The 26,355-nt window shown below is 40.7% G+C and overlaps 1 protein-coding gene across 3 annotated transcripts in view; it reads left to right on the forward strand.

Moving 5' to 3' along the window:
- Window positions 1-6,339: 6,339 nt before the first annotated feature.
- Window positions 6,340-26,355, forward strand: part of LOC124142707 (neuronal acetylcholine receptor subunit alpha-10-like) — a 36,870-nt gene continuing 16,854 nt past the window's right edge. For 2 of the 3 annotated variants that reach the window (XR_007222512.1, XM_046511295.2), the window contains exons 1-4: window positions 6,340-6,728; window positions 14,630-14,719; window positions 15,635-15,840; window positions 21,528-21,637. Coding sequence is in view for 2 of the 3 variants with exons in the window: in XM_046511295.2 (XP_046367251.2) it covers window positions 14,668-14,719; window positions 15,635-15,840; window positions 21,528-21,637 (368 nt within the window). In the remaining variant the exon portion in view is untranslated. Of the gene's footprint in view, window positions 6,729-7,277; window positions 7,381-14,629; window positions 14,720-15,634; window positions 15,841-21,527; window positions 21,638-26,355 lie in introns of those variants that run through there. The other variant, XM_046511296.2, reaches the window with a different exon arrangement.

Genomic DNA, 26,355 nt, shown 5'->3' on the forward strand with positions numbered 1-26,355 from the left:
ATGCACCTGTCGGTGACAGTGTGATGATTGACATGCACCTGTTGCACCTGGTGACAGTGTAGAGACACACATGTACCTGTTTGTGATAGTGTAGAGACAAACATGTACCTATTGGTGACAGTGTGAAGACAGACATGCACACACGCACACACGCACGCACACGCACACACACACATACACACACACCCACACCCACACACACACACACAGAGTATAATTCGCTATAGAAATGTAATAATCTCGACGTTAACACCTTTTCACCTCACCTGCCAGGTTACTTTGTGTTGTCTTTTCAACATGTTCGTCCTATAGTCATATATAAAAGCGTCGTCTACCACAAATGTACGCAGCGTTGCTGGGCTCCATTCACACGTCGTTCACGACGTCAGGTGTAACACTGCTTGTGTAAAGTCGATGTTGAAAGAGGCATTATACGAGCCCATGTTTATGTCCATGCTTATCCTGGAAGACCTAGGATTTCATCAATACCCTTCCCAAGCTCCCAAGCCCATTACACTGAGCGCACCTCTTCTCCGCCAGAAAAGGATCACTTTCTCCATATACACAAACGCCGGGCGTTGTTTAGTAAACACTGACACGCGCTGCACCTGGTGGGCCTCGGAGGTCACCACGTGTTTATTGCGATTAATAATACGACTATTTATTTTCAGTTTATCTCTTCATAAGAAGCGAATTAATGTCCTGATATATACACGCTGGCTGGCAGGGCACTATAAATCGGAGTGTTGACGCGCAGGTCTAACATACTGACGAGGTATCACTTGTACGTCAATTGAAGTAGATCAGCTGATTTGATATAATAGCTTAAGAAGGTGGAGCACCCTGCTTCTTCTGAAGTGCTTTGTTCCAACTCCGAAGCCAAAGTGAGAGAGCCGCCTGTAGATCACTGAATAATCTAGTCTGAAGCTCTGTAGTATATAGTCTCCATGCTCTGTATCTATGCGGTATCTCGTAGCATGCTTTGTAGTATCTAGCCCATGTGCCCTTAAGCATTCAGTCTACGACGCTCTGTAGTATCAAGTATATAAGTCAGGCTTATACGTCTCTAGCTGCCCTAAAAGTAGGGGATATTATTCAGAAAAAAACTGAATGTATGGCGATTTGGTGACACTTAAAGACGCAGGTAACGGGCAGGGGTAGGGTGCATTTAGGAATTTAACACTTTTGTGCCAAAATGAATGATTCATTTTCGTGATTGAGTGAGTGAGTTGGACTCAACGCCACTTTTAACATTATTCCAGTTACATCACGGCGTGTCAGCTTAATGTGGGAGGAAAGCCCAAAATGATGCAGATCTCAGACGTTTACCACTTCGGTGAAACCCACGAGCACAGCTCAGGTGATGACAAACCTAGAAACATAATCGGGGCGAACCGGGATTCGAACCCATAATCATAGGTTTCTGGCGTGCCCAAGGGACGCAACTCTCGCAATGAAGCAAGATGCACAATGTGATAAGGTGAAATTGGTAATCGTATAAAGGCACTTCGTACAAGGTTAGATCATTAGACTTAATTTATGTGTATGTTTATCATATACTGGGAAGGTTTCTCGGCAGGATAAATCCAACGGCGTGCCTAAGGGACGCAACTCTGTACAGTAAATCGCGGCACCTTAGACGACTGGGCCCCTTCATTTTCGTGAAAACAGTCGAGTTTTAAATAATGACAATATACAGGCCTTCTTTTGGTGTTCAGTTAACAGCGCAACGCCTGAAACATGGCGGACGTCTTTGGGATTCCGTAAAGATTCTCTATGTCAGTTTGATATTATTTATTATATTTGCTTGGGCCTAAGAGTTTAGGTAACTGGTCTCACACTGTGAGTATGGTTTAAGTGTTTTGCAATACTCTGGTCGTATCGCGGCGAGGGTCACCAATAATGTGTTGCATCACTTAGTTTACTGATGTGTGGCGCTATCTAGAAGACTTCATTGACAATGTTTGCTTGACTCACTCCTGTTGTGGCGGTTGTACGTTACTGATACAACAGTTACCGTTTAAGAATGACCGCCATTGACAAATCCTTATGACGAACAAATAGTTTGCAAATCAAAATAGATCACTGCTTGTAAAACACGTACCATAACATTGCATTCATAATCGTGGTAGTCTACAAGCTACATATCCTCACTGAAACACTGATCTCTTATTCATGGTAGACTTGAAACTTTGTATCCCAATTGAAACACTGATCTCTTATTCCTGGAAGACTGCAAGCTATGTATTCCAATTGGAACACTGATTTCGTATTCCTGGTAGACTACAAACTATATATCCCTACTGAAACCCTGATCTCGTATTCCTGGTAGACCACAAGCTTTGTGTCCCAATTGAAACACTGATCTCGTATTCCTGGTAGACCACAAGCTTTGTGTCCCAGTTGAAACACTGATCTCGTATTCCTGGTAGACTACACGCTACATGTCAGTATTGAAACACTGATCTCGTATTCCTGGTACACCACACGCTATATGTCCGTATTGAAACACTCAACCCTCTATTCCTGAATGACTAAAAAGTAACATCTCCGTATTGAAACGCTTATCACTCTATTGTTGAATGACAATAAATTATATCTCCGTATTGAAACACCTAGCTCCCTATTCTTCATAAAATATAAAATATATCTCTGTATTGAAACGCTTACCTCCCTATACCAGATAGACTATACACTATGTCTCTATATCTCAGTATTGAAACACGTATCTCCCTATTCCTGATAGACTATGAACTATATCACACTACTGAAACGCTGGTCCCTTATTCCCCACGGATTGAAAGCAGAATCTATCTACGCGAACACTGGTACCCTATTCCCGATAAACTAATAGCTACATCCGTCTATTCTCCAGAGACTACTGGCTATATCTCGATATGAACCAAGCTATATCAACTATAAATGGCTTCTTGTGTCAAAACAGAGGTTCCCTGTATATGCAAGCGAGTTTCTTTCAATAATCAATGGAGCATATGAAAGTTGGATATATTTGCTGGGAACACTGTCGGGACGGTCGAAAAGTTACTTTTGAAACATTTTTTAGCAAACACGTTGGCAGTATGCATTTGTTTGGAACACTAATGTGACTTCTTTTGTGAGGAAAAGTTAGCGTTATATGTTTCCGAAGAACACTGAACAAATAAGTTTGAATGATACATGATGCGCCTAAAGAGCAAACTGAATTGATCAAATTGTCACGATGTGTTACACTACTGTTGTTGCTCACATTATCAATCATTCGTTTGTGTGACCCAAACCCGATTATTTTAAGGCCACTGTAAAATAAGTGATATACGTGATATAAGAGAAATGTCTCGTTGAGGTGAAAACAATCACTCACTCACTCAATATCCAAATATGTTGGCATGGTATATTTGCTCTGGAACACGTTCATAGGTCACGCGTGATATACGTTTGCTGTTATACAGGTATGTTGACCTGATATATTTGCTGGGAATACTTTAATGCAGGTGAGTAGGTGGGTTATACATTTACCAGGAACACTTTAATTCAGGCAAGTCGGCATGGCAACTATGTACAGGTTGACATTATATACAATGTCATGTACTGGAACACGGTCATGCGGTATCGCGTTAATGCAAGGCTCTGGTGAATTCAGAGTTATGTTGTCATAATACATTGGATGGAGGAGAAGTATCACATTTTAACTGTGGTAAAGCACACACGTTATATGTTATGAATAGCACATCAGTTACCTGGCTAAAATGAAACGTTGGGTGTCCAGTCGATCAGCGCCACCTGGTTGACGGTAATCAGTGGAGGTGTGATTCTACAGATTCTTTGTATATGCATCTTTTGGAGTTATTAACATAAGGCATTGACCTCATATTGACAAGGGCGGTCGTGTAGAAAGGTGGTTAAAGCGTTTGCTCGTCACGCCGAAGACCCGGGTTCGGTTCCCGACATGGGTACAATGTGAAGCCACTTTCTGGTGTCCCCCGCCGTGATATTGTTGGAATATTGCTAAAAGCGGCGTAAAACCATACCACACATTGTACCCATGTCGGGAATCGAACCCAGGTCTTCGGCGTGACGAGCGAACGCTTTAACCACTAGGCTACCCGACCGCCCCTCTCGCAATGAGTGAGTGAGTGAGTGAGTTGGGTTTTACGCCGCTTTTAACAGTTATCCAGTTATATCAAGGGGTGTCAGCTTAATGTGGGAGGAAAGCCCGAAGTGATGCAGGTGTCAGACGTTTACCACTTCGGTGAAACCCACGAGCACGGGTATGGTGTTGACAAACCTAGAAACATAATCGAGGCGAACCGGGATTCGAACCCACAATCATAGGTTTCTGGCGTGCCCAAGGGACGCAACTCTCGCAATGAAGCAAGATGCACAATGTGATAAGGTGAAATTGGTAATCGTATAAAGGCACTTCGTACAAGGTTAGATCATTAGACTTAATTTATGTGTATGTTTATCATATAATGGGTAGGTTTCTCGGCAGGATAAATCCAACGGATAAAAAACTATATCAGTTGGGGTCATATGCGGATAGAGATGCAAATATCAAAGGTCAAGTATGGATTACTTTCAGTGTTTACAAACAAACCAGACGTCTTCCTTGTCAATCTGCGATCCCGTCAGAATTAACCATCGGGAATCTGGAGAAACTACTGGGAAAACTGCTATCATTATTTAAAGAATTGTCTGACAGACAGAAAGTCAGTGTCTAACTATTACGTAGCTAAGACATTATACACGTTTTGGCATTTTGGGAGACATAAATTACGAACCAATTTAGAGGACACTAGACTAGCGGGATCAGTTTCTGTATCTGTGCTTGTAGACCTCGGGGGCTTAGAACCTTTTCCCCAAATTGAAACAGTTGGATTTAGCAGAAATATATTACCTTGTTTCGTTTTGTCGCTATGTGTACATCTGACTGCACTTCGGAACCTTATGACGGGACAGGCAGACTCTAAACAAACCTGACGTCTCATAGACTAGGTTTAGAGTAGCTTCCCTTTGATAAAGGGCAGTTACTCTAGCGGACAGATCGATGGATTGCCGCGAAAGACAAGCAGAAACAATTTGTGTAGCCAATTGTTGATTTGCCTATATGTAGTTACGCCGCTGTATAAGAAACAGGTTTCAGTTGGAACTATATTGACTGTAATGACATTCCAGGGACAAATGCAATGTTCAGGTAATGTTTATGAAAGATAGGAAGAGATTTTTCGAGCACAGAATTAAAGAATGATATATGATAAAGAGGTTATCGCGCGTATGTGTTTGGGGATGGTACATATCCTGTATTAGGAATAAACGCTATGTATTTAGCTCGCCAATATCCTAATACAGGATACTTACCGTCCCAAAACAGACTCGCGTGATAACCTCTATATACACGCTAACTGAAGGTGAGTCTGGTAATCTTCATAGAGGTGAATGTACGCTAACAATATGCACATAGCGGAGATCGATAGTCCCTAGAGACATAAAGATACTAATTATAGGTGAGATGGGCAATGAGTGAATTAGTGAGTTTGCCTTTACGCCACTTTGAACAATATATCAGTTAAAACATGGTTGTCAGCTTAACGTGTGAGGAAAGCCCGAAGTGATGTAGGACGTTTAAAAACTTTGATGAAACCCACAAGCACGGGTATGGTGCTGACAACAAGAAAGCATAATCAAGGCGATCCGGGATTCGAACCAGCCGTGACAGGTTTCTGGCACGCCCAAGGGACGCAACTCTGTACCGCGAATTGCGGTGCTATATCCGACTGGGCCATCTGTGCTCCCATTGATTTGTGTTAGATATATACTGATTCTAACTAGAGGTGAGATGGGTTGTTTTTGTATGTATATATACTGATGCTAACTAAAGGTGAGATTGGTTGTTTTTGTATGAACGTATCCACATACAGGTATACGCATATGTGCTGATAAATGGTGAGCTTTGTAGTCAATACAGAGATAAACAAACTAGCCTTGGGTTATTTTTTCATAGAGATACACACGCTGGCTATAGGTGCGGCCGGTGAACGTTATACAGATATGCATATTAGATGTGGTCTGTAGTTCTTATAGAGCCACACGTGGTGAAGAACATCGAGAGTCTGTATAGAGACACACGTGCCAGGTGAGATCGTTATGGTGATTAATGTGACTCGGAAGTGATTGCAGAATTCACATGGTCAATTAAACAATGCCGACCTTCAGCCGAAAGTCACATGACAGTCACGTGAAGCATTCGTTAGTGGCGCCAGATTAGGACTGTAATTAATCGATACCACTCTAGTCAAGACGCCGGCTTCAGGACAGTCCAGGTTCGAGAGCCTTGATCTGGGAATAAATAGATAGTTGAGTAGTCTGATTGGATATAAATATGTGATAGAGGTAATGATTGTAGTGCTGTGCAGTGGCGTGTTGGCGTAGCCGGACAGCACGATAGCGCCACTGACAGCGCAGGTGTGGGCCGCGTGCTCCCGGGGACTGAGCACTCAAACAGCCTGTGCGTGTGAGGGAGGCCAGGAACGCGGCTGCTAACTCGGGAAATCTCAAGCCCCCATGCAGACGAGGAAGTCACACCCTTGCGCTGGATGTAGTGTCGTACCCGAGGGACGGACTCTTACGTTTCCACATCTTCTGGCCACCTCAAGCACGTGTCTGCCTCCATCCTCCTCCAGGACCTGTCCTCTTCGATGGACGTCATCTCTTCAATTTGCTCACTTTGGGTGCGTACATTTATTGTATGTCATTACATGTGTTTCCTGCAGCAAGGGGTGGCAGCTGAAAGGCGCCACCAGTGATTTCCCTCACAATGTTAACGCCGTGCGCATTGTCCACCCAACGTCTGTTGTAGAGGGCAGGTAATGCTTGTGTAAAGAGTATTGATTTCCAAGCTTTGGGAAGAGACAGGCGAAAGGGCACAGAGGATTCCTCGCTCGCTGACACATCATTCTGCGATGGTATGCACACTCAACGAGAGTTATTGCAATTCATAATACAAACACATTGTATGGGCTTTGTGGTACTCGATACTAAGCGGTTGTATCTCCATACTATCTGGTTCCCGCCCCCTTTACACTAATCTCCTCGTGTACTAACCAGTGTACCAGGTATTCTATATGTTCATGCCGCACCTTAGAATGATCAATGGGACTCATAACAACAGTCAAACCCCCGCATACATTGTCAATTACAATAGTTACTCCTTAAACACATTTCCAATATGTTCCAGGGAAATATTTTTTCCATACCAAATGAACCCCTAGATGACATTTGATAGGGTTTTGCTGCAAGTGCTGTTGGAAGTGCTGTTGGAAGAGTTATAAATAGGAATCGAGACGCTGTCAGTGCCTCGCCGGTGGGAGGGTGTACATGGTGGTAAGTGTCTCGTTCTGCCGTCACTGACGAGGTGATCACTGTGTATGTAGTTGATGTTGCACCCGAGTATGTAGCTACAATGTACCAGGACAAACCTTAATGCCGTACGTAGGCGCAGGCTTGTTGCGATCACTGGCTAGATTGTGCGTACGTTGTAGTACTGCTCACAATATTTCATTGTCTTGCTAACCGTTTGGTTAAGCTAACGCCGTACCTTTTTGTGATAAGTTACACCTTTTGACAACTTGGTAGATGGTGCTTACTTCGTATGTTGTTTCACAATGTCTGGATAGCCTTGTAATGGTTGTTACGTTGGACGTATTGTTAATAGTGTCCCTATGTACGACTGGCCGTTAGATTTTGTGTCGGTCGTACGTATATGTACTGCTTATACTCTTACTCTGTCGGTAGCCGTTAGATGTTGCGTACGTCGGCCGTACTGCCCACAGCGTCACTATGTCTATCTGTTATATGTTGTGTAAGTCGTACGTATTGCTAATACTGTTACTCTGTGTGGCTAGCCGTGAGACGAGCGTACGTCGTACGTATTGTTCAAAATTGTACACTGTCTGGCTAGCCCGTACGTGGCGCACCCCTGTGCGATATGCCGCTTTACCTCGTAAAGCACCGTTGTCTTCTGACTCTGACTTCACGACATTGTCTGTGTACGTTTCTTCTGGTCGTTTAAAACATCGTCTTGATTTTCAAATTCAAATGTAGGCCCAAAATGTGTGAGTGAGGTAGCAATGTGGCGTCGTTATCAGGCGTAAGTCCAAATGAATAAATGTTGTTGGAAACCAATCATTTGACTGACAATTATAAGACTGACATTTTGTCTGGCAATTCCTTGCAAACCAAGGTGATTGGATTTGTATATGTAGCTGAAATCCTCATCTATACCTGTCTGCCATACATAAATCTGTCATTGTGTTCTTAAACCATCGTATGAGAAACCGCCATGACAGCTGGTTTGAAACTATGTTGATTGACAAAAACAGTTTGAAATGTGTTAAGTGATCCTCGTCAGTAAGCTACCATTTACCAACCACCACACTGCGACAAGCCGCTCTGCTAAGAGCATCACTGTAGGTCAGATGATGGTTGATTTGTATGAAGCCATGAAAAAAAACCCACTTCACATATGCATGTGGGCGATACGTACTCTCCTGAAAAAAATGTGTTCAGGTATAAAAACAACATGTTTGACAAGTTAAGCTCCGAGCGTGTATGGTATTGCGGTTAAATCCTGAACGGAACAAAGGTTGTGCGCGATTTATCTAAACACGTTTAGGATCTCAGCACATGAAAGGAGTTAGGATTTCACTAAATTCCCCAAACATCCACAAACGGTTCGCCTGTAGAAGACTAAATATTATATATCCTAAACGTATTTAAGTTATGAACATACAAACGTTTCATACAAATCTACTGTCATTTTAATCGGTATATCACACGTATGAATAGTCCTGGGAAAGTAGGAGAGTGGGTGTAACGGCGCTGGGAACGTATTCCAGTTAAGAGGAACCTTGAGAAATTCCATCACATGACAATTAAATCAGAAAATTTATGTTTTCATATAATTTTCAAGTCTGAAGGTAATATTCTAAGTAATCAAACAAATAATAATATTTTTATAATACCATCGGATCCAAATATATTTAAACGTTCTCTGTATATACTATTGGTTTTTGTTTTGCTTTGGTAAATATAGCACCGTGCAAGAGTCAGGCATTGTAGAAAGGTACTTATTAAAACCGACATCTTGAATTCTCCGTTGATGCTATCGTATTGTACCTTTTTTGCCTTCTTAACCACCCAAGAGCAACTATTCCAGTTAAACTTCTTGCCAAAACTGCTTCACGTTTAAATCAGAAATCTACCTATTCTTAGCAGCGTTTGGTTCTCAACACGCTTAGATTACGAAAACATTTATATAATAAACAAAAGTATAAACATGTTTAGGCCTCTGAACGCGGTTACGGTACTTGTACTACAAGGAGCGCCATGTGGTTTGTGTTCAGGATCTGAAGACATTTTTACAGTGTATGCAAAATGTCGCACCCCTTAACAAGATCGTTTGCATTGTGTGCAGACGGCTCCAAAATTCGCATATCCCAGATTTAAATTTGTTTTCCCCCTAACAAAGGTGTTGAGTGGTTAAGCGTTTTCTCGTCACGACGATTCACCACATGGATACGCGGCATAAAGCCATGTTTTCGTGTGTCGTGTCGTAAATAAAGTCATAGTGAAACAATACTCTTTCAATAAATTTCCATACAAGTCATATGGGATTTGCATCGCCGAGGTCGTCGGCTCCAGTTTCATAATTGAAGACCCCCATTAACATCCGGGTTAAAGCTGGTCTTCATCAACCTATGCTTGTCGTAAGAGCCGACTAACGTGATCGGGAGGGCAGGCTTGCTGACATTGTTGGTGCACGCCACCATATTCCAATTGCGTGGATAAAACAAACAAACAAGCAAACAAATAAACAAACAGAAGCTAATAACCACGTTCATATTTTTATCAAGTATGCATTTATTTTATACAATACACAGTAAATACCCTTCGCGGCCATGTCATGAAGTATAGCTGACAGGGCGATACAATGGTACCGACAACCATTGTGCCTTTGAACATTATTACAAATTATTTGCTAGCTGCTTATTTCGATTCACTACGGTAATTATTATGAAAATATTAGTTTTGGAATTCTCAGAGCAACACAGACTGTGATTGTTTGGGAAGAATATATTGTTTCATACGCTTATGTTTTATCACGCTGGAAACTTTGCAATAATCTGGAGGGCAACCGAAAAACGTGCCCAGCACTGTTAAATTCTGAACCCACACGCTGTAGTGTATTCTAACAAAGCGTCTCGTACCTGTAGATGCTTTAGATCTACACGATAAGCACGTGCATAGTTCGTCATGCCTACCATCCACTGTTATATAATGCGCTCCAGATCTGTTGAAGTCATCTGGATATCTGACTGTACTGCTTTGTAGAACGACAAGACTGAAGGGAAAGAACAACATTTGCAACAATAATGCTGGTATCTCAAGTAGAAGAAAGTCTGTTGTTGAATCAATGATAATTGCTTTCGTTTTTTTTATTCTATCTAACCGTCTCACCGTTACCGAACGAGACACGTCTGTGGACAAGATCATATGCAAATTGTTGCTCGCAAGGGTTTTCCAAAGAAGTGCTCGTCTCTCGAGTCTGGCTCCCGGAACTTATGGAGTGCCTCACGCGACAAAAGCGCGGTGTCTGTGCGGGGGATATTAGACGCAGTCGGAATCCCCATACATTTAATTGACGGACATTTTTGTTTGTAAAAGGCAGAGTAAAACAATAAACCCAAGCCCGAGGTGATGAATAAAGCATATGTGCCATTCAATAACACACCATGAACTGCATTTTAGAAAACATCCATTCGTGTTGCAACGATGTGCAACAGGAACACGCGCCCAGTGAATTCAGATTGAAAAATTCCGACCTAATGTTGGTAATTTTGAGCGAACAGATTTTGGGCGGTGTATAATTTTGTGACTGCAATAGAACTGAAGACGTGGTTTAAACATCAATGTAGCTTTTGGTATAACATTCTTTTATGCTTGATCTTGATGGATTGTAATCTTTGAGAAGCTCACTCAGGTCTTCTGGCACTATGCCATTCATAGACTGGTGTCAGAGACAAGATGCTATACTCAAGTCTTCCTGCCAAAGGCAATCAGTAAAAGGACATCCGTGTGACTGGAGCAGCAAGACGGTCTAGAGACAACACCAGGAGCTCTGACCTCTGCCTTCTCACCAGCTACATGGTGTCATCACTGTACGCTGATTCGTGAGAGTAGCTGGTTCATGATTTTTATCCTTAATTTTGTTCCCTTAGTATTTTTTCATTGTAAGAGAGATGCGAATACGATTCCTCCGAAGGCCATGGTGTTTAATTAACTCCTCACACGTTCAGTGTGAGATCTAAAAAAACCCACATTAAGCAACGGTCATGGTATATCAGGACAATAGACTTCAGCTGTTCTTGTTTTCTGCGTATGGAAGTCAAGTGTATCAGTTTTGTGATTTTTGCTCAGGAGCACTGAACATTACTAACGAGAAAATGGACATGCTTTCTGTTTTATTTGCTGTTTGAGTTGATAATATATCGTTGTTTCACTGCTCAATTAAGCTCTTAGAATAAATACAATGTACATGTTTTTCTGATCATATTTGACCTAGAATGTCACGAAACGTTTTGCGAACTACAAAATGGGATATGTCCATATTTGTGATGAATATATTTTATTACTCACAAAATAGGGCAAAATATTTATGAGCACTGAGATAGGGGATGGCAATGTTTTCATATGACATGATCATATGTTTCAACTACCAGACTGTTCACATATAGACCATTACGTTATGTATGGACATTTAGAATACAGTATGACCATGTGTGGATCCTCTATAGTGTCAGTTGCAATATTTATGTATCTCCCAGATGAGGTATGACCATATTTTCGAACGCTCAAATAAGAAATGGAAATGGAGTTTCTGACGTCTTCATAGATCATGGTCCTGTTTGTGCTGATCCCCTGATAGGTTATGACTATTTAAGTACAAGCTCAAAGAATAAATATAATGTATGCACATGTATGTGTTTATGACGGGGGGCGGCCATGCATTTTGTCAGTGTATTAGAAGGTACGTGACAAGCCATCTGACATCAGGTCAGGAGATAGTATGTATCTTGGCACAATCATCTTCACTTCCGGTTTTCCCCCATATATAGCTGACTCGCCGTGATATATCTGAAATACTGTAAACCCAACTCACTAACTCGTTGCACATATATGGGAAACCATTTTAACATAAAACGTCAACACCACAGAATAACCAGTCTCGGTTATCTGCCGAAACATATTCCACTGGGCGTGAATGCAAAATAGTGGTGAACGTTATATGAATGGATCACTGGAGATCAGCGATGACATCAGATGTTCGCGAAAAGGGTGAGCATTTCTTGTGAGTAAATGGAGGGTTGGACGTATTTCAGTAGGCGTGGTCTGTATATTTAAACCAGCTTATGCAAATACATGGTATATATGATATTATATATAACACATCATGGGTTAGCGGGATCGGCATCACTTATCTTTTCAAACAGAGAACATCAAAGAATCTTAACGAATATATTTGCAGTTGTTAAGTTATGTTCTTGTCATGGCCTTTGCAATCTAACATATTTCCACACGTCTGTTGGCAAGTTCTCTCACCACGACGGTACGTGTAGCATGTATGAGAACGTCCTCCACATGACAACCAGGCTCGTCACCGATGATGTCGCTGCTACTGCTCCGGGCCTCTCAACACATTGCTGTCGCATCACGTTCGATGGCGTAAAAGGAATGCTTGAGGTATTCTCTGTCACTTTGCCACTGCGAATTAAGCAAAGTACTGCTGCCGGGAAAAAGCTTGTTACGAAGTCTCTTCCGTGGTGCCCTACATGCAGCTCATATCGTTTAAGAGTAACATCCTCCACTCTGTGTTGTCTGGCACTGGAGCCCCGCAAAGCTCCGGCATCTCTGGCCCGATATTGCCATGGCATAGCGCTGCTATCCCTCTCCATTGCACCATCACCAAAGCGGTTCTTGTTGACGTGTCTCGTGTAGCCAAACCGACAAGATTCAATCTTGTCCATCACTGATCCTGTGTTCTACCCATCGTGATCATATCTCCCTCATAGTACACAAAATAGGTGATCCCATAGTCTTATAATGCAACATTCGAGCGTCTTGTATAGAGTACATGGTCTGAGATTCCTTGAACACTACCCTCCAACATTGACACAATACAATATTGCACCACACCGACCCACTCTTCAGGATTCTATGGTTGATATGCCAAAAAAGTGCACAGTCATCATATATCCGTCTTGGCTTACGTGTTTATCTTTGACATATACTTGGTGAAGCATTTAACGTTTTTTTGCGAGAACAATTGATTTACTTGACACAACTCTGTCCCTTTTGCCACTCGAAGAGGGTAAGGAATTAGGATTATAATACACCTGGTGATATCTTCCAGTTCCAAGTGATGACGTTTCTTTTCGTTTCACATGCCTTTGATATTTTCCTATACTGGGGCTTGATATTGTTTGACGCCGATGCTGGTAACACATGACAGACGAGACAAGGAGATATTGCATGTTTATAGTTGAGGCTGTCAGAGACATGGGTTGTGTTGAAATGGAACTGACAAGATAGGTTCTGAATGTATATTCGCATATTATTCCACGGCTATCCGCCAGTTAGAGGTCGACATTGTCTCCGCACGATCTGAATCTGGCACCATTGTGTTGTTACTTGAACACAGCTGCCTAGCAACGCCATTGTTTTGCTGTTACCATAACAACCTGAAAAGGGGTGATAATGTGATTACTGTGGCAATTTTGGTTGCTAATTGAACAACCATAACCCGACAATAAGAAGGAGTTACTGGGACCTAAAACCGATGATGTTCATGTCCTTGGGCAATTTGACAACACAAAATACAAATGCGAGGCGAGTATTGTTAATTGCTGGTGACACTGCTTGACTTTTTCTGGTTCGCTTTACACGCCATTAATTTGTGATATTGGGATCTGTAGAGTTAAAAAGTAATGAGATACAAAAATCGTTATTCACATGGTATTTATATGGTAATATATGTATTGCAGTAGGAACTTTATGATAGCTCGTTTGTTATCCGTTTGTTTGGCATATCCGTTATGGACATGTTCTATGTTGTATGTGACACGAATGTGTGATGAACGGTGTCACTTGTCTGTTGCGGTTTCTTTCAAAATCTTACACTCCTTAAGTGAACATAATGCCCTGACTTTGTTCCTGGAAGACCACGTGTAGAGTGAGTGGTTTAACGCCGCTTTTTTAAACAGTATTCCAGTTATATCACGGCGTGTCAGCTTAATGTGGGAGGAAAGTCCCAAGTGATGCAGGCCTCAGACGTTTACCACTTCGGTGAAACCTACAAGCACGGGTATGGTGCTGACAAACCTAGAAACATAATCGAGGCGAACCGGGATTCGAACCCACAATCATAGGTTTCTGGGGTACCCACGGGACGCAACTCCTTAGGCGACTGGCCACCCGTGCCCCCGACCACGTATGGAGTGTACTCTGTTCGAATACATACTAGTTAACAGCTAGTAGACAGTAAACGTCAAGTTAACAACATTTTCTTTTGTAGGACTGAGGACATTCCTCTTTTAGCGGACCACTGACGAGATGTTTGTGTACGGATTCCTGACAACGTTGCTGTTCTTTCTTAGCTTATGTGGTAAGTAATAAGGAAATAACATACGAATATATAGACAATAACATACACAATAATATGATCATCGTTCTTGCACGAAGACGCCCACACGCTTCTACACTCGACAAATACCACATTTGTATTCGCCATCACATTTCTCTGACATACGGACAATAATCCTGTATGGTTTTCCTTCAACGGGTCAGGAGGGCCTCGATCATGACTTCTTGTATGTGGTTTTGTCAATGTATATTGCTAAGTACATAATAGCTCATATATCCACCACCTAGTGTAACATAGCATGCATTGTTACCACCTAGTTCACCCGTGAAGATCCGGTGTAGAATAGCTCTTCAGCAACCCATGCTTGCCGTAAGAGGCGACTGTGTTTGTCGTAAGAGGCGACAGACAGGATCATGGTCAGGCTCGCTGACTTGGTTGATGCATGTCATCGTGTCCCAATTGCGTGGATCGATGCTCATGGTGTCAGGTACAGGTCCAGGGCCCACTTGCACAAAGCGATCTTAGCGTTAAGATGATCATAACTCCCATACTTGAACATAGGCTTACAATAGTTGTAGCGCTAAGATCGCTTTGTGCAAGTGGGCCCAGGTCTCATTGTCTGGTCCAGATTCGATTATTTACAGACCGCCGACATAAAGCTGGACTATTTGTTGCGTGCGGCATTAAACAACAAACAAACGAACCACCTCGTGTAACGTGGCATGTAATACACATTTTCACCACCTAGTGTATAATGTCTTGTGAAGACACATTTTCGCCACCTTGTGTAAAAATCCACCGCCTTGTGTAACACATAGTACATGAATAATTGTTATTAATATGACATGTACAACGTGTTATGAATTATATATTAGTATGATCAACTATTCACCACCAACAGCAACCTTACTATATTTACATTGATATATTTTTCAGATTCAAAACGTCCAATGCCTTCACTTTCCTATGAAGATCAGCTTGTGAAAGAAATCCTACACAAATACCGCGTGCGAGGCAAATATGGCCGTCCAGTCCGGCGTTTCAATGACACCCTGAAGGTTGCTTTTGGAATACAATTGATACAGATCATGGATTTGAATGAGAAAGACCAGATACTGACTTTGAACGTATGGGATCAGTATGTAAGTATATATAAAAAAACATCTCAGGCTGTCATTGTCTGGTACCACTGCGAAAGCACATATATGTATTCACGAGGCATGGGCACTGTATTTGATCAGTTATTACCATATATCTTTACTAAGCTGGCAAACCACTGGCACCAGTAAACATCTGTAAAAACTGTTCAAGTACATATCTCAAGAAATCACTTCCTGGAACCATTATGTAGGCACGTGTTCAGGGTCCTAATGAGTATCTGGTATTATTTATCCCACATCATTTAAGCACATGTCAGATGTACGAATGAGTATCTAAGACAGCTGGGACCACTGTGCTGGACCATGTCTTTAGGGATCAGATACAATGATATTTCAGTCATCTCAACTGACAGATACTTTATAAAACACACCGAATGTATAGTTTTATTGGACGATATTCAACACTCAGGTGGTGGTGTTAATATGTGCATTCATTAGAATCAAATCGCACGGACGCTCAGAATCATCGTCCTCTTTAACGTGCGTGTGTATGCGTATGATTTTGCGGTTGAGTGTGCGTGTGTATGGTGTGTCTTAAACTAGATAGTCACTGTGAACTTGTGTCAGGTGTTTGTCCGTCCATACAAAGTGTGTACAAAGACGGTTTCTGTACTATTATTTGGTTTCATAATGCACAATCTGAAGTATACTAATTTCCTTCACAGCCTAACAAGGTTGTTTGACCCAGGTTACAACATTCAAGGTCTCAGAGAAGCTTTCAAAAGGTTTCATGATAGACATGTGGGGAACATTTCCAAATTTGACGCATCAGTGACAAAATGATGTCCGATGACATTCCCCATGTACCATGTGTTCCCGTAATTTTAAGGTGAACTTTTGACATGCCTTTGCATGTGTTTGTGACGGGTGTCACCGATGGGGCAGGATACACTCACCTTTTCGCTAACACCTGGTATCATCACTATGTGATAGTGATTCATGCTTTATGCAGATATTTCTATGGAAAGGGATTTGTCGCTTTATTTATGGTTGGAACCCTGTAACGATTCCTGTCGTCAGAGGGGACATAATTTGGCATCAAGGGGCCAGGCTCGGTGACTTGGCTGATCGTGTATCATCGGACCCCGAGTATTTGGATCCTTACTGACTCAGATTAGAATATCTTCCGGCTGCCCTGATATAACTGGAATAATACTGACTGCAGCGTAAACCCATCATTATACTTGGTTATTATTTGACAGCAGCAGCATGAGTAACTGAGACATTATTGATGCGACTTTAAACATTATTCACTTTCTCATTAATTGATCCCAATCCATGCACAACGTGTTAGCTCCCCACAATCATATAGTCAGATATAAAATAAAATTCTCCCACCTCCCCGCCATCATATAGTCAGATATAAAATATAATTCTCCCACCCCCCACCATCATATAGTCAGATATAAAATAAAATTCCCCCCCCACCATCATATAGTCAGATATAAAATACAATTCCCCCCCCCCCCCCAACCATCATATATAGTCAGATATAAAATAAGATTCCCCCCCCCCCCCAACCATCATATAGTCAGATATAAAATAAAATTCACCCACCTCCCAACCATCATATAGTCAGATATAAAATAAGTTCCCCCCCCCCCCCCCCCAACCATCATATAGTCAGATATAAAATACAATTCTCCCACCCCCCACCATCATATAGTCAGATATAAAATACAATTCTCCCAGCTTCCCACCATCTTTTAGTCAGATATAAAAAAAATTTCTTCCACTTTGCCTAGCTGGTCATCCTACATTTACTAGCTCAATGGGAATGATTTCGAATGACTATTACTTCCTGGCTTCATTTTGTTATTGAGTGGTGATATTTTTTGTTTCTCAGAAATCACAACCTCTCACTTCAATCCGAATGGTGTCAGTTTTAGGTCAGCTTTTTCCGTTGCTTTCGAATAAACCCATGAGAGAAAGGCAACACTGCATTAATTGTTATGGTTAATAATTATCTGAAGGTCTAAACGTTATGTCGTAATCATATTAACTTGCGATATGTGTTTATACATGATTAATCTATTTGAGACATAAAGAGCTAAGATATTTAAGAGTTGTTTATCGTACAATCAAACAAGAAGCTTAAAAACTATTTACCCGTATTTGAATAATGATAAATCCCTGAATTTAAAACGATCTCGGCAATGTCGGACAAGTCTGTTTTATAAACCGGGGCTTAAGTTTCGTATTTCCCGAATATGTTTACAATTTCCACTTCAATTTTCTATACCTTTTCTCCTAATACCTATTTTCATGTCTCTTCCACTCTTTTATGCCATCGTTCGGGGCTTATCTGCGTTGCCCAGCTACATGCATGGGGAACAATTGGACACAAGACACTTCCCTTTGAAATATAACGTCGTCCAATACACGACGTCATCATGTTGCAAGCGCAGAAAATGATGTCATAATAGAATGTTTTGTCGCGAAATAAACCACGCTTCGTTCTTCATTGCTCTTTGCAATTTATCGCGTAGCTATCTTATATATGGTAAATAGCTGTGAGGTGAGGTGAGGTGAGGTGAGGAGAAATAGGATTTAACGTCGCGTTCATGATTATTGCACATAAAGTGCAAGCTGCATGCACGTGTGTATCTATATGCATGTGCGAGCGCGCGCGCGTGTGTGTGCATGCATGTCAGCATACGGATTTATAATGGCTCTTTAATAGTGCTAGCCCACTTGAATACCATACCGCAGTTGAACATGGATACTGACATCAGACACAGTATACAAGCCGACCAGTTTTATCCAATTCATACTGAACTGTTTGCAGGGTAAAACAAGTACCATAATGTAACTTTTGATAAAACGCGGCCGGGGATCGAACCGTTATATGTATGAACATAACACGAAAACTTTTAACCTGTTCATAATTAGTAATTAGGCGTATTGGCGGGGTGAACAAATTCAATCTTTGAAGAGAATGATTCAAAAGATTTATAGTTCTAAAATAAGTATGAACACGTATTCTTACAACCATTATCACGTATCCATCGATAAAGAGTGATCGTTACAAGTGGTACTCTGATTTGTATTTTAAGTTATTGTAAAGATCGAAGAACAGACAAAAATTGGAATAAATTTTGTGCCCCGCTATTTAAATGTTAGAATTGAGGAGGTCGATAACATTTGTAATTGAGTAGGGTGATAACATTTGTAATTGAGTGGGGTGATAACGTTAGTAATTGAGTGGGGTGATAACACGAGTAATTTAATAGGATCGCGGAAGAAATAATTGAGTAGGATGACACTATGGGAAACTAAGTGGAACATCGTTTCTTACCATTTCAGACTCTTTAGACAATCTGCAATATGAACGAACTTTATTAGATTATTAACAACTGATGAGGACTAATAATAAGCCACGTAGAAATACCATCATCACAGCAGAAAATATCAATTTGTATAACTTAGTTATGCGTCATTCATTTGACTTACCTAAATGGTCAAAGAGATCAAGGAGTAATGATCGTACCCCAATCACAGACGATTGCTTGCCAAAGTGTTTCTTAAAATGGAATCTCTTTGGAAAACATGTTATTCCATACAGGAAATGTACAATTATTAGACTTCAGTACTGATTTCTCAAACCTAATGAATATTTACAATGAAAAGATTGTTTGTGGAGAATTTTGTGAATAAGCCCTTTCGCTGAAAAGTTGCTACAAATGATCGCATATCTTTTGAATCCATATACGAGGACGTTTGGGAACTTTACACAATAGTAAACAATGTACACGTTGGAACTGTAAATCAGCTCATCGTGAGAAAATAGACCGGTTCATGAATATCAGATCTCAGAATCAGAATATGAATGCTATAGGCATAAACAGGAAATAGGAGTGATTTAACAACAAGAGTAGGATGAAATATGAGTACAACAACATAGACAACATCAGTAACTGAGAGAACGAAAACATTAACAACCATTAGAAAGATAACTTTAACAACCGGCAGAAGGACAACAATAGCAACAAATAGAAAGATAACTTAAACAACCGCCAGAACGACAACATTAGCAACAAATAGAAAGATAACTTTAAGAACTGGCAGAATGACAACATTAGCAACAAATAGAAAGATTACTTTAACAACTGGCAGAATGACAACATTAGCAACTGAAAGAATCACAACATTAGCAACTGATAGAATGACAACATTAGCAACTGAAAGAATGACAACATTAGCAACTGATACAGTGACAACATTAGCAACTGAAAGAATGACAACATTAGCAACTGATAGAATGACAACATTAGCAACTGAAAGAATGACAACTTTAGCAACTGATACATTGACAACATTAGCAACTGATACAGTGACAACATTAGTAACTGAAAGAATGACAACATTAGCAACTGATACATTGACAACATTAGCAACTGATACAGTGACAACATTAGCAACTGAAAGAATGACAACATTAGCAACTGATAGAATGACAACATTAGCAACTGATACATTGACAACATTAGCAACTGATACAGTGACAACATTAGCAACTGAGAGAATTACAACATTAGCAACTGATAGAATGACAACATTAGTAACTGAAAGAATGACAACATTAGCAACTGATACATTGACAAGATTAGCAACTGATACAGTGACAACATTAGTTACTGAAAGAATTACAACATTAGCAACTGATACATTGACAATATTCAGAACTGGTAGAATGACAACATTAGCAACTGAGAGAATTACAACATTAGCAACTGATAGAATTACAACATTAGTAACTGATACGAAGACAACATTAGAAACTGAAAGAATTACAACATTAGCAACTGATAGAATTACAACATTAGCAACTGATACATTGACAATATTCAGAACTGGTAGAATGACAACATTAGCAACTGAGAGAATTACAACATTAGCAACTGATACATTGACAACATTAGTAACTGATACGATGACAACATTAGAAACTGAAAGAATTACAACATTAGTAACTGATACATTGACAACATTAGGAACTGCTAGAATGACAACATTAGCAACTGATAGAATTAAAACATTAGCAACTGATACATTGACAATATTCAGAACTGGTAGAATGACAACATTAGCAACTGATAGAATTACAACATTAGCAACTGATACATTGACAATATTCGGAACTGGTAGAATGACAACATTAGCAACTGATAGAATTACAACATTAGCAACTGATACATTGACAATATTCGGAACTGGTAGAATGACAACATTAGCAACTGATAGAATTACAACATTAGCAACTGATACATTGACAATATTCGGAACTGGTAGAATGACAACATTTGCAACTGATAGAATTACAACATTAGCAACTGATAGAATTACAACATTAGCAACTGATACATTGACAATATTCGGAACTGGTAGAATGACAACATTAGCAACTGATAGAATTACAACATTAGCAACTGATAGGATGTCAATATGATCAGCTGGTAAAAAGGTAACATTAGCTACAGGCAGGATAACAACAGGGGTTATTCAGTAGTAATACAATGTTAGCAGCTGACAGTTTTAACAACTGATACAATGACAGTTTTATCAACAGGAGTACTTCAAGAGCATGACAACATTAGCAAGCGAGCAGAATGGAAAATATGAGTAATTGAAATGGTTTACAGCACTGAATAAGCTTGTTTTATTTTCAGGGATGGAGAGATGACGATGTTGAATGGAACATGACAAAATATGGAGGCGTGGATAAAGTCCGCATTCCCTGGAGCAAGGTTTGGTTGCCCGACATCAAACTGTACAACTAGTGAGTGTTTGTTGTTGTTTGCGGTAGAAATTGCACACCGCTAGAGTCATTCCTGCATGAAACAGATAAGGAATGTTCTTTACCCACTTTTTATATGTCGGCGCTGATGGAAATTACAAAGCAATACGTGTGCCAACTGAATGTTTTTTCTCGAGGCAGGCTGTGAGCCATCATCATTTACCGCCTCTAATTGAAAATAAAATATTAGAACTGGCTAACAGTATACACGTCACTCTGTCTTTCTTCCCACTAGATCATTGACCTTGAAACGGTACTTACCTATGTGGATATAACCTTTTATCTCCACGAGTAGCACTTGCTTTTAAACAAACTACATATCAATTCTGCAAGTTGGGCAATTCTACTGACGGCGATACCCCCCTGTATGTATATCATTGTATATCTCCACGGGAAAAGATTGGGCCTATTCTGTATTTATTTCAACCCAGAGTAGGTGGAGTAGACCATTTGGTAACTTGTTCGCTAGGCTCGCCGACAATCCAGGTTCGATTCCCCATATGGGTACAATGTGTAAATCCCATTGCTTGGTTTTCCCGCAGCGATATTGCTGGAATATTGCTAAAAACAACCATACTCACTCAGCGTTCTCAAACGGAGGTGTGTATATCATGAACTTACATTTTTGGCGAAGAGTATCATTTTTTCACTGGTATTTCAAATATAAAAATGTAGCAAACAATCGGAGTAAATTTGACTTTTCACTGAATCTTTGCTTCGAGTGATACATGTACAGAGGGAGATGTTGACGCTTTCTTTATCAAGACCATTTGTGCACCAGTCTTTTTGGTGGATTTCATTTTCGGTTTAATTTTTATTGATATCATGTTTGTCTGCAATGAACCTTCTATATTGATGCTGTCAATAATTCTCTACAATATGTTTTCGGCAGATAGTTTGTTGCCCTTTAAAGATAAAGTCAAAGGTTATCTCGTTCCTGTGCTGATTTAATGTTTTTAAATAGATGGAGCATAATGTTTAGAGTACCCAAATGTTGCTAGAAGGCGATGTCTTGTGGAATAGTGAGTGGTGAATATGCCCTACTTGAGTTGCAAGAAGGCGTTGTCTTGTGGAATAGTGAGTGGTGAATGTGCTCTATTTGAGTTGCAAGAAGGCGTTGTCTTGTGGAATGGTGAGTGGTGAATGTGCTCTATTTGAGTTGCAGGAAGGCGTTGCTTTGTGGAATAGTGAATGGTGAATGTGCTCCATTTGAGTTGCAAGAAGGCGTAATCATGTGGAATAGTTAGTAGTGAATGCGGCCCTTGTCATGGATCGGGGTTTCCACCATGAATTATGATGTCATCTTTCCGCGTGCATGTGTACCCGAGCTGATAATACTGGAGAATATTAGCGTGTAAGCGTGGTAGCAGTCAACTTATACATAGACTCTTATATGTTATCCGGGTTGATTAAGTTAGTGACTTTTGTCGATAGGTGTTTATGTTATTAAATTCTATCCAATATCATTCTCCTCAACTAGAAAACAATATTACAAATTCGATAATAATTTGATGTACAGAATCTATGTGAAATCAATACCTACATGCTGTACTTGCGCGTTGTTCTAAAATCATGGAACGAGATGTCCTGCGTTTACAGACAATGCAAACTGATCAGGAATATCATTTAAGTATTACCACCAATAAGCGGCGTCAGATTGTAGCGTTGCTATGCAGTGACGTATTTCGAACGATTTGATCTCATGCTCAATCAATTCCTCAATAACCAATGCGTTCGGTATTTCTTACGGCTATTTCATCCCAATGTTACACTAAAAATGTGTTTTTGAGTTTAAAATAGAAAAACTAGTGTTAAATTCGAACATTCAAACCTCCCGCTAATGTTCATGGCCACAAACCAATTGGTGATGAGGAAGCAATATCTTCCCTGGATAGCGTGTGTGGTGCCAGAATTAGATAATAAATATCCGCAGATAGCAAGCTTTGGAACTAACATGTATGTATCTACACATATCCACAGGAAGCGAGCCAGCATACTCCACTTGAAGTGCAACACGAATATGTGGCGCTATCACATTATCACTGTGGATGTATCAGTACCAGGGTTTCTTGGCGAATATATCTGTAGGGGTGGAGGTTGACCAGCATGTCAGTTGAATCGTTCAGTAGTTGTGTGACCTGACTGCCACACAGCTGGCTTTCTAGTTTATTTCCACTTCAGCTTACAATTATTTTTGGAAGCAAGGAATGCCAGTTTTTTATATAGCTTTGGTTGTTGAAACGGGAGCCTGTTTCTCTCCGAAGTTAAAGATGGATTCTACTTTAACAAACTGGTATATTGTGGTTGAAGCAACCAACTCATTTGCATGCAAGTACCGGACATGGTAAAATACTACGGATCAATATGGTCCTATCAAGTGACTACTGGCTGTCAGTTTTCATCCAACAGTCTACAACATTAAGTACATCAAGCAAGCCATTACAGGCCACCATGGTCCCTGTGCTCACAGAGCCGTCATCCCAGACCCAGCTTGGTGCCTTATCTGTATGTTGTAGACTGGTGACTGGGTGACATGACTTTGTCTCGACTAGCAAATATGTTGGAGAAAAAAGACTGGGTGGTATGCAATTTCTAATCGATCTGCAACTTGTTTTAGAATTATGACTGTGTAATATGTTACTGTCTCGACTGGCAACTCGTTTGTTGGATAGTGACTTTATGACATGCAACGTCCATTCGACTAGTATTATGTTGTAGAATAGTGACTGCATTACATACAAAGTCTACTCGACTGGTACTGTTGTGTACAATAGTGTCTGTATGACATGCGACTTTTGCACACTAGTATCATGTTATTGAATAGTGAATGTATGGCATACAACGTCTACACTACTGGTATTGTTTGCAGAATTTTGATTGTATGACATACGACTTCTATAAAACTAGTTTTATGTTGTGGCATAGTGAATGTGTGTCATCATGTGTTTTAGCCCCTTAATGACGAGCACCAGGCAAGGTAACAACAAGTACCATCTTTGAATGTCTTTTGGTATGGTGTCAATAAAATGTGCTTACATACTTTCGATCAAAATTTTCAAGTCTGAAATGTACCTTGTCCCTGTCAATGTATACAGCGCCAACTTGAGTAAATGTTGTTGACCACTTAAAATGTCCTTTGTATTCCCAAACCGTTTTGATAGTATGAACTATTCGTGTGTGTTTATTGTTTAACCCAGTATTCAGCAATATTCAATCTATATGTCGGCGGTCTGTAAATAATCGAGTTTGGACCAGTTTATCAAATGACTGACATCATAAACATCGATAAGGATGCGATGGCATTCATCAACCAAATCAGCGAGCCTGACCAAGCATAGGTGGCTGAAGACCAGTTCTATCTCAGTTCTAACGCATAGCATAACATGTCGTTGCCATAGGTGATGACCCATCATAGTCTTATCCATTCCCAGCCGCCATTGTGCCCAATCGATCACAGTTTTAATGATCTTGAACCTGTTCTCTCTGATCGCAATACAGAGATTGGCCAACGAAGCATTGAGGTACAAACCAATACATTGCGTAACAATCGAAGGGGTGGCTATCAAAGTTAGTGCTTAGCTATCAATCCTGTATATATCTGGTGGTCTGGACGCGTTGCGTGATGCAAGACAGTGATGGCATCCTGTCTTCAGTCACATGGTAACTCAGACGCCACTCACCAACCATAACGGGGAATCGACACAAGGTGAAGCTGGTGCGAGTAAACAGCATTCTCCTGCCTTCGGAGTCGTAGCTGGCTGTAAGTGACTTCCTCAATGATGCTTCTCACTAATGGATGTTCTTGCCAGCTGGAGACTTTATGATAGAGAATGCTACTGATCCGGACCCAGGGGCGAATGCCTGATTGGAGCACCAATATCTTGTGTCCAGGTGCTCTGAGGGAAGTAATGACGTATAGCCTTCAATTCAGATTCAGCTGACTTCATAACGCTGCGTTAAAGGACATTGTTTGACCAGTCATAAAGACTACCAGATCTTTCTGAGCGGCAACCAGATATAGAGAATCTATTACATAGCTGTTCGCATGGTTAATCACTCTCGCTGAAAAGTCAGTTTATCATGTTAACTGTACCATAATATTCCAGTGCAATACGATCTACAGACGCACTAAAAATGCATCACAGACGCATTAGAGACGCACTACAGAAATACCACAAGAACACCGCAGCATACACATCTGAACACTACAGCAGCGGCTCCTGTTGCGTAGGTCGTTGCTTGTGCTTTCGGTCACTGTTTTGCATACTCATGCTTTTACAGAAAGTCGTGGTACAGCTGTATATATGTTACAGCCAAATTGTGAAACCAGTCATTTCGTAAAATGTCAAAACTTTTCAGTCATTTCCTGAAGTGCCTGAAAGTGTCAGTCGTTTCATAAAATGACTGAGTAAGTGAGTGAGTATGGTTTCACGCCGCTTTTAACAATATTCCAGCAATATCACGGCAGGGGACACCAGAAATGGGCTTCACACATTGTACCCATGTCGGGAATCGAACCCGGGTCTTCGGCGTGACAAGCGAACGCTTTAACCACTAGGCTACCCGACCGCCCCCATAAAATGACTGAACATTAAAGGCATACATTTCATGATATGACTAAGCTATTATCTAGAACTAACATGTGGAGCAATTATAAGGAGATAAGTAACTTCTTTTATTAGAGTTATGGCGGCCAAGTT

Source organism: Haliotis rufescens, unplaced genomic scaffold (genome assembly GCF_023055435.1).
Source record: "Haliotis rufescens isolate VD_foot unplaced genomic scaffold, xgHalRufe1.0.p SCAF_20, whole genome shotgun sequence".
NCBI classification, from domain to species: Eukaryota; Metazoa; Mollusca; class Gastropoda; order Lepetellida; family Haliotidae; genus Haliotis; species Haliotis rufescens.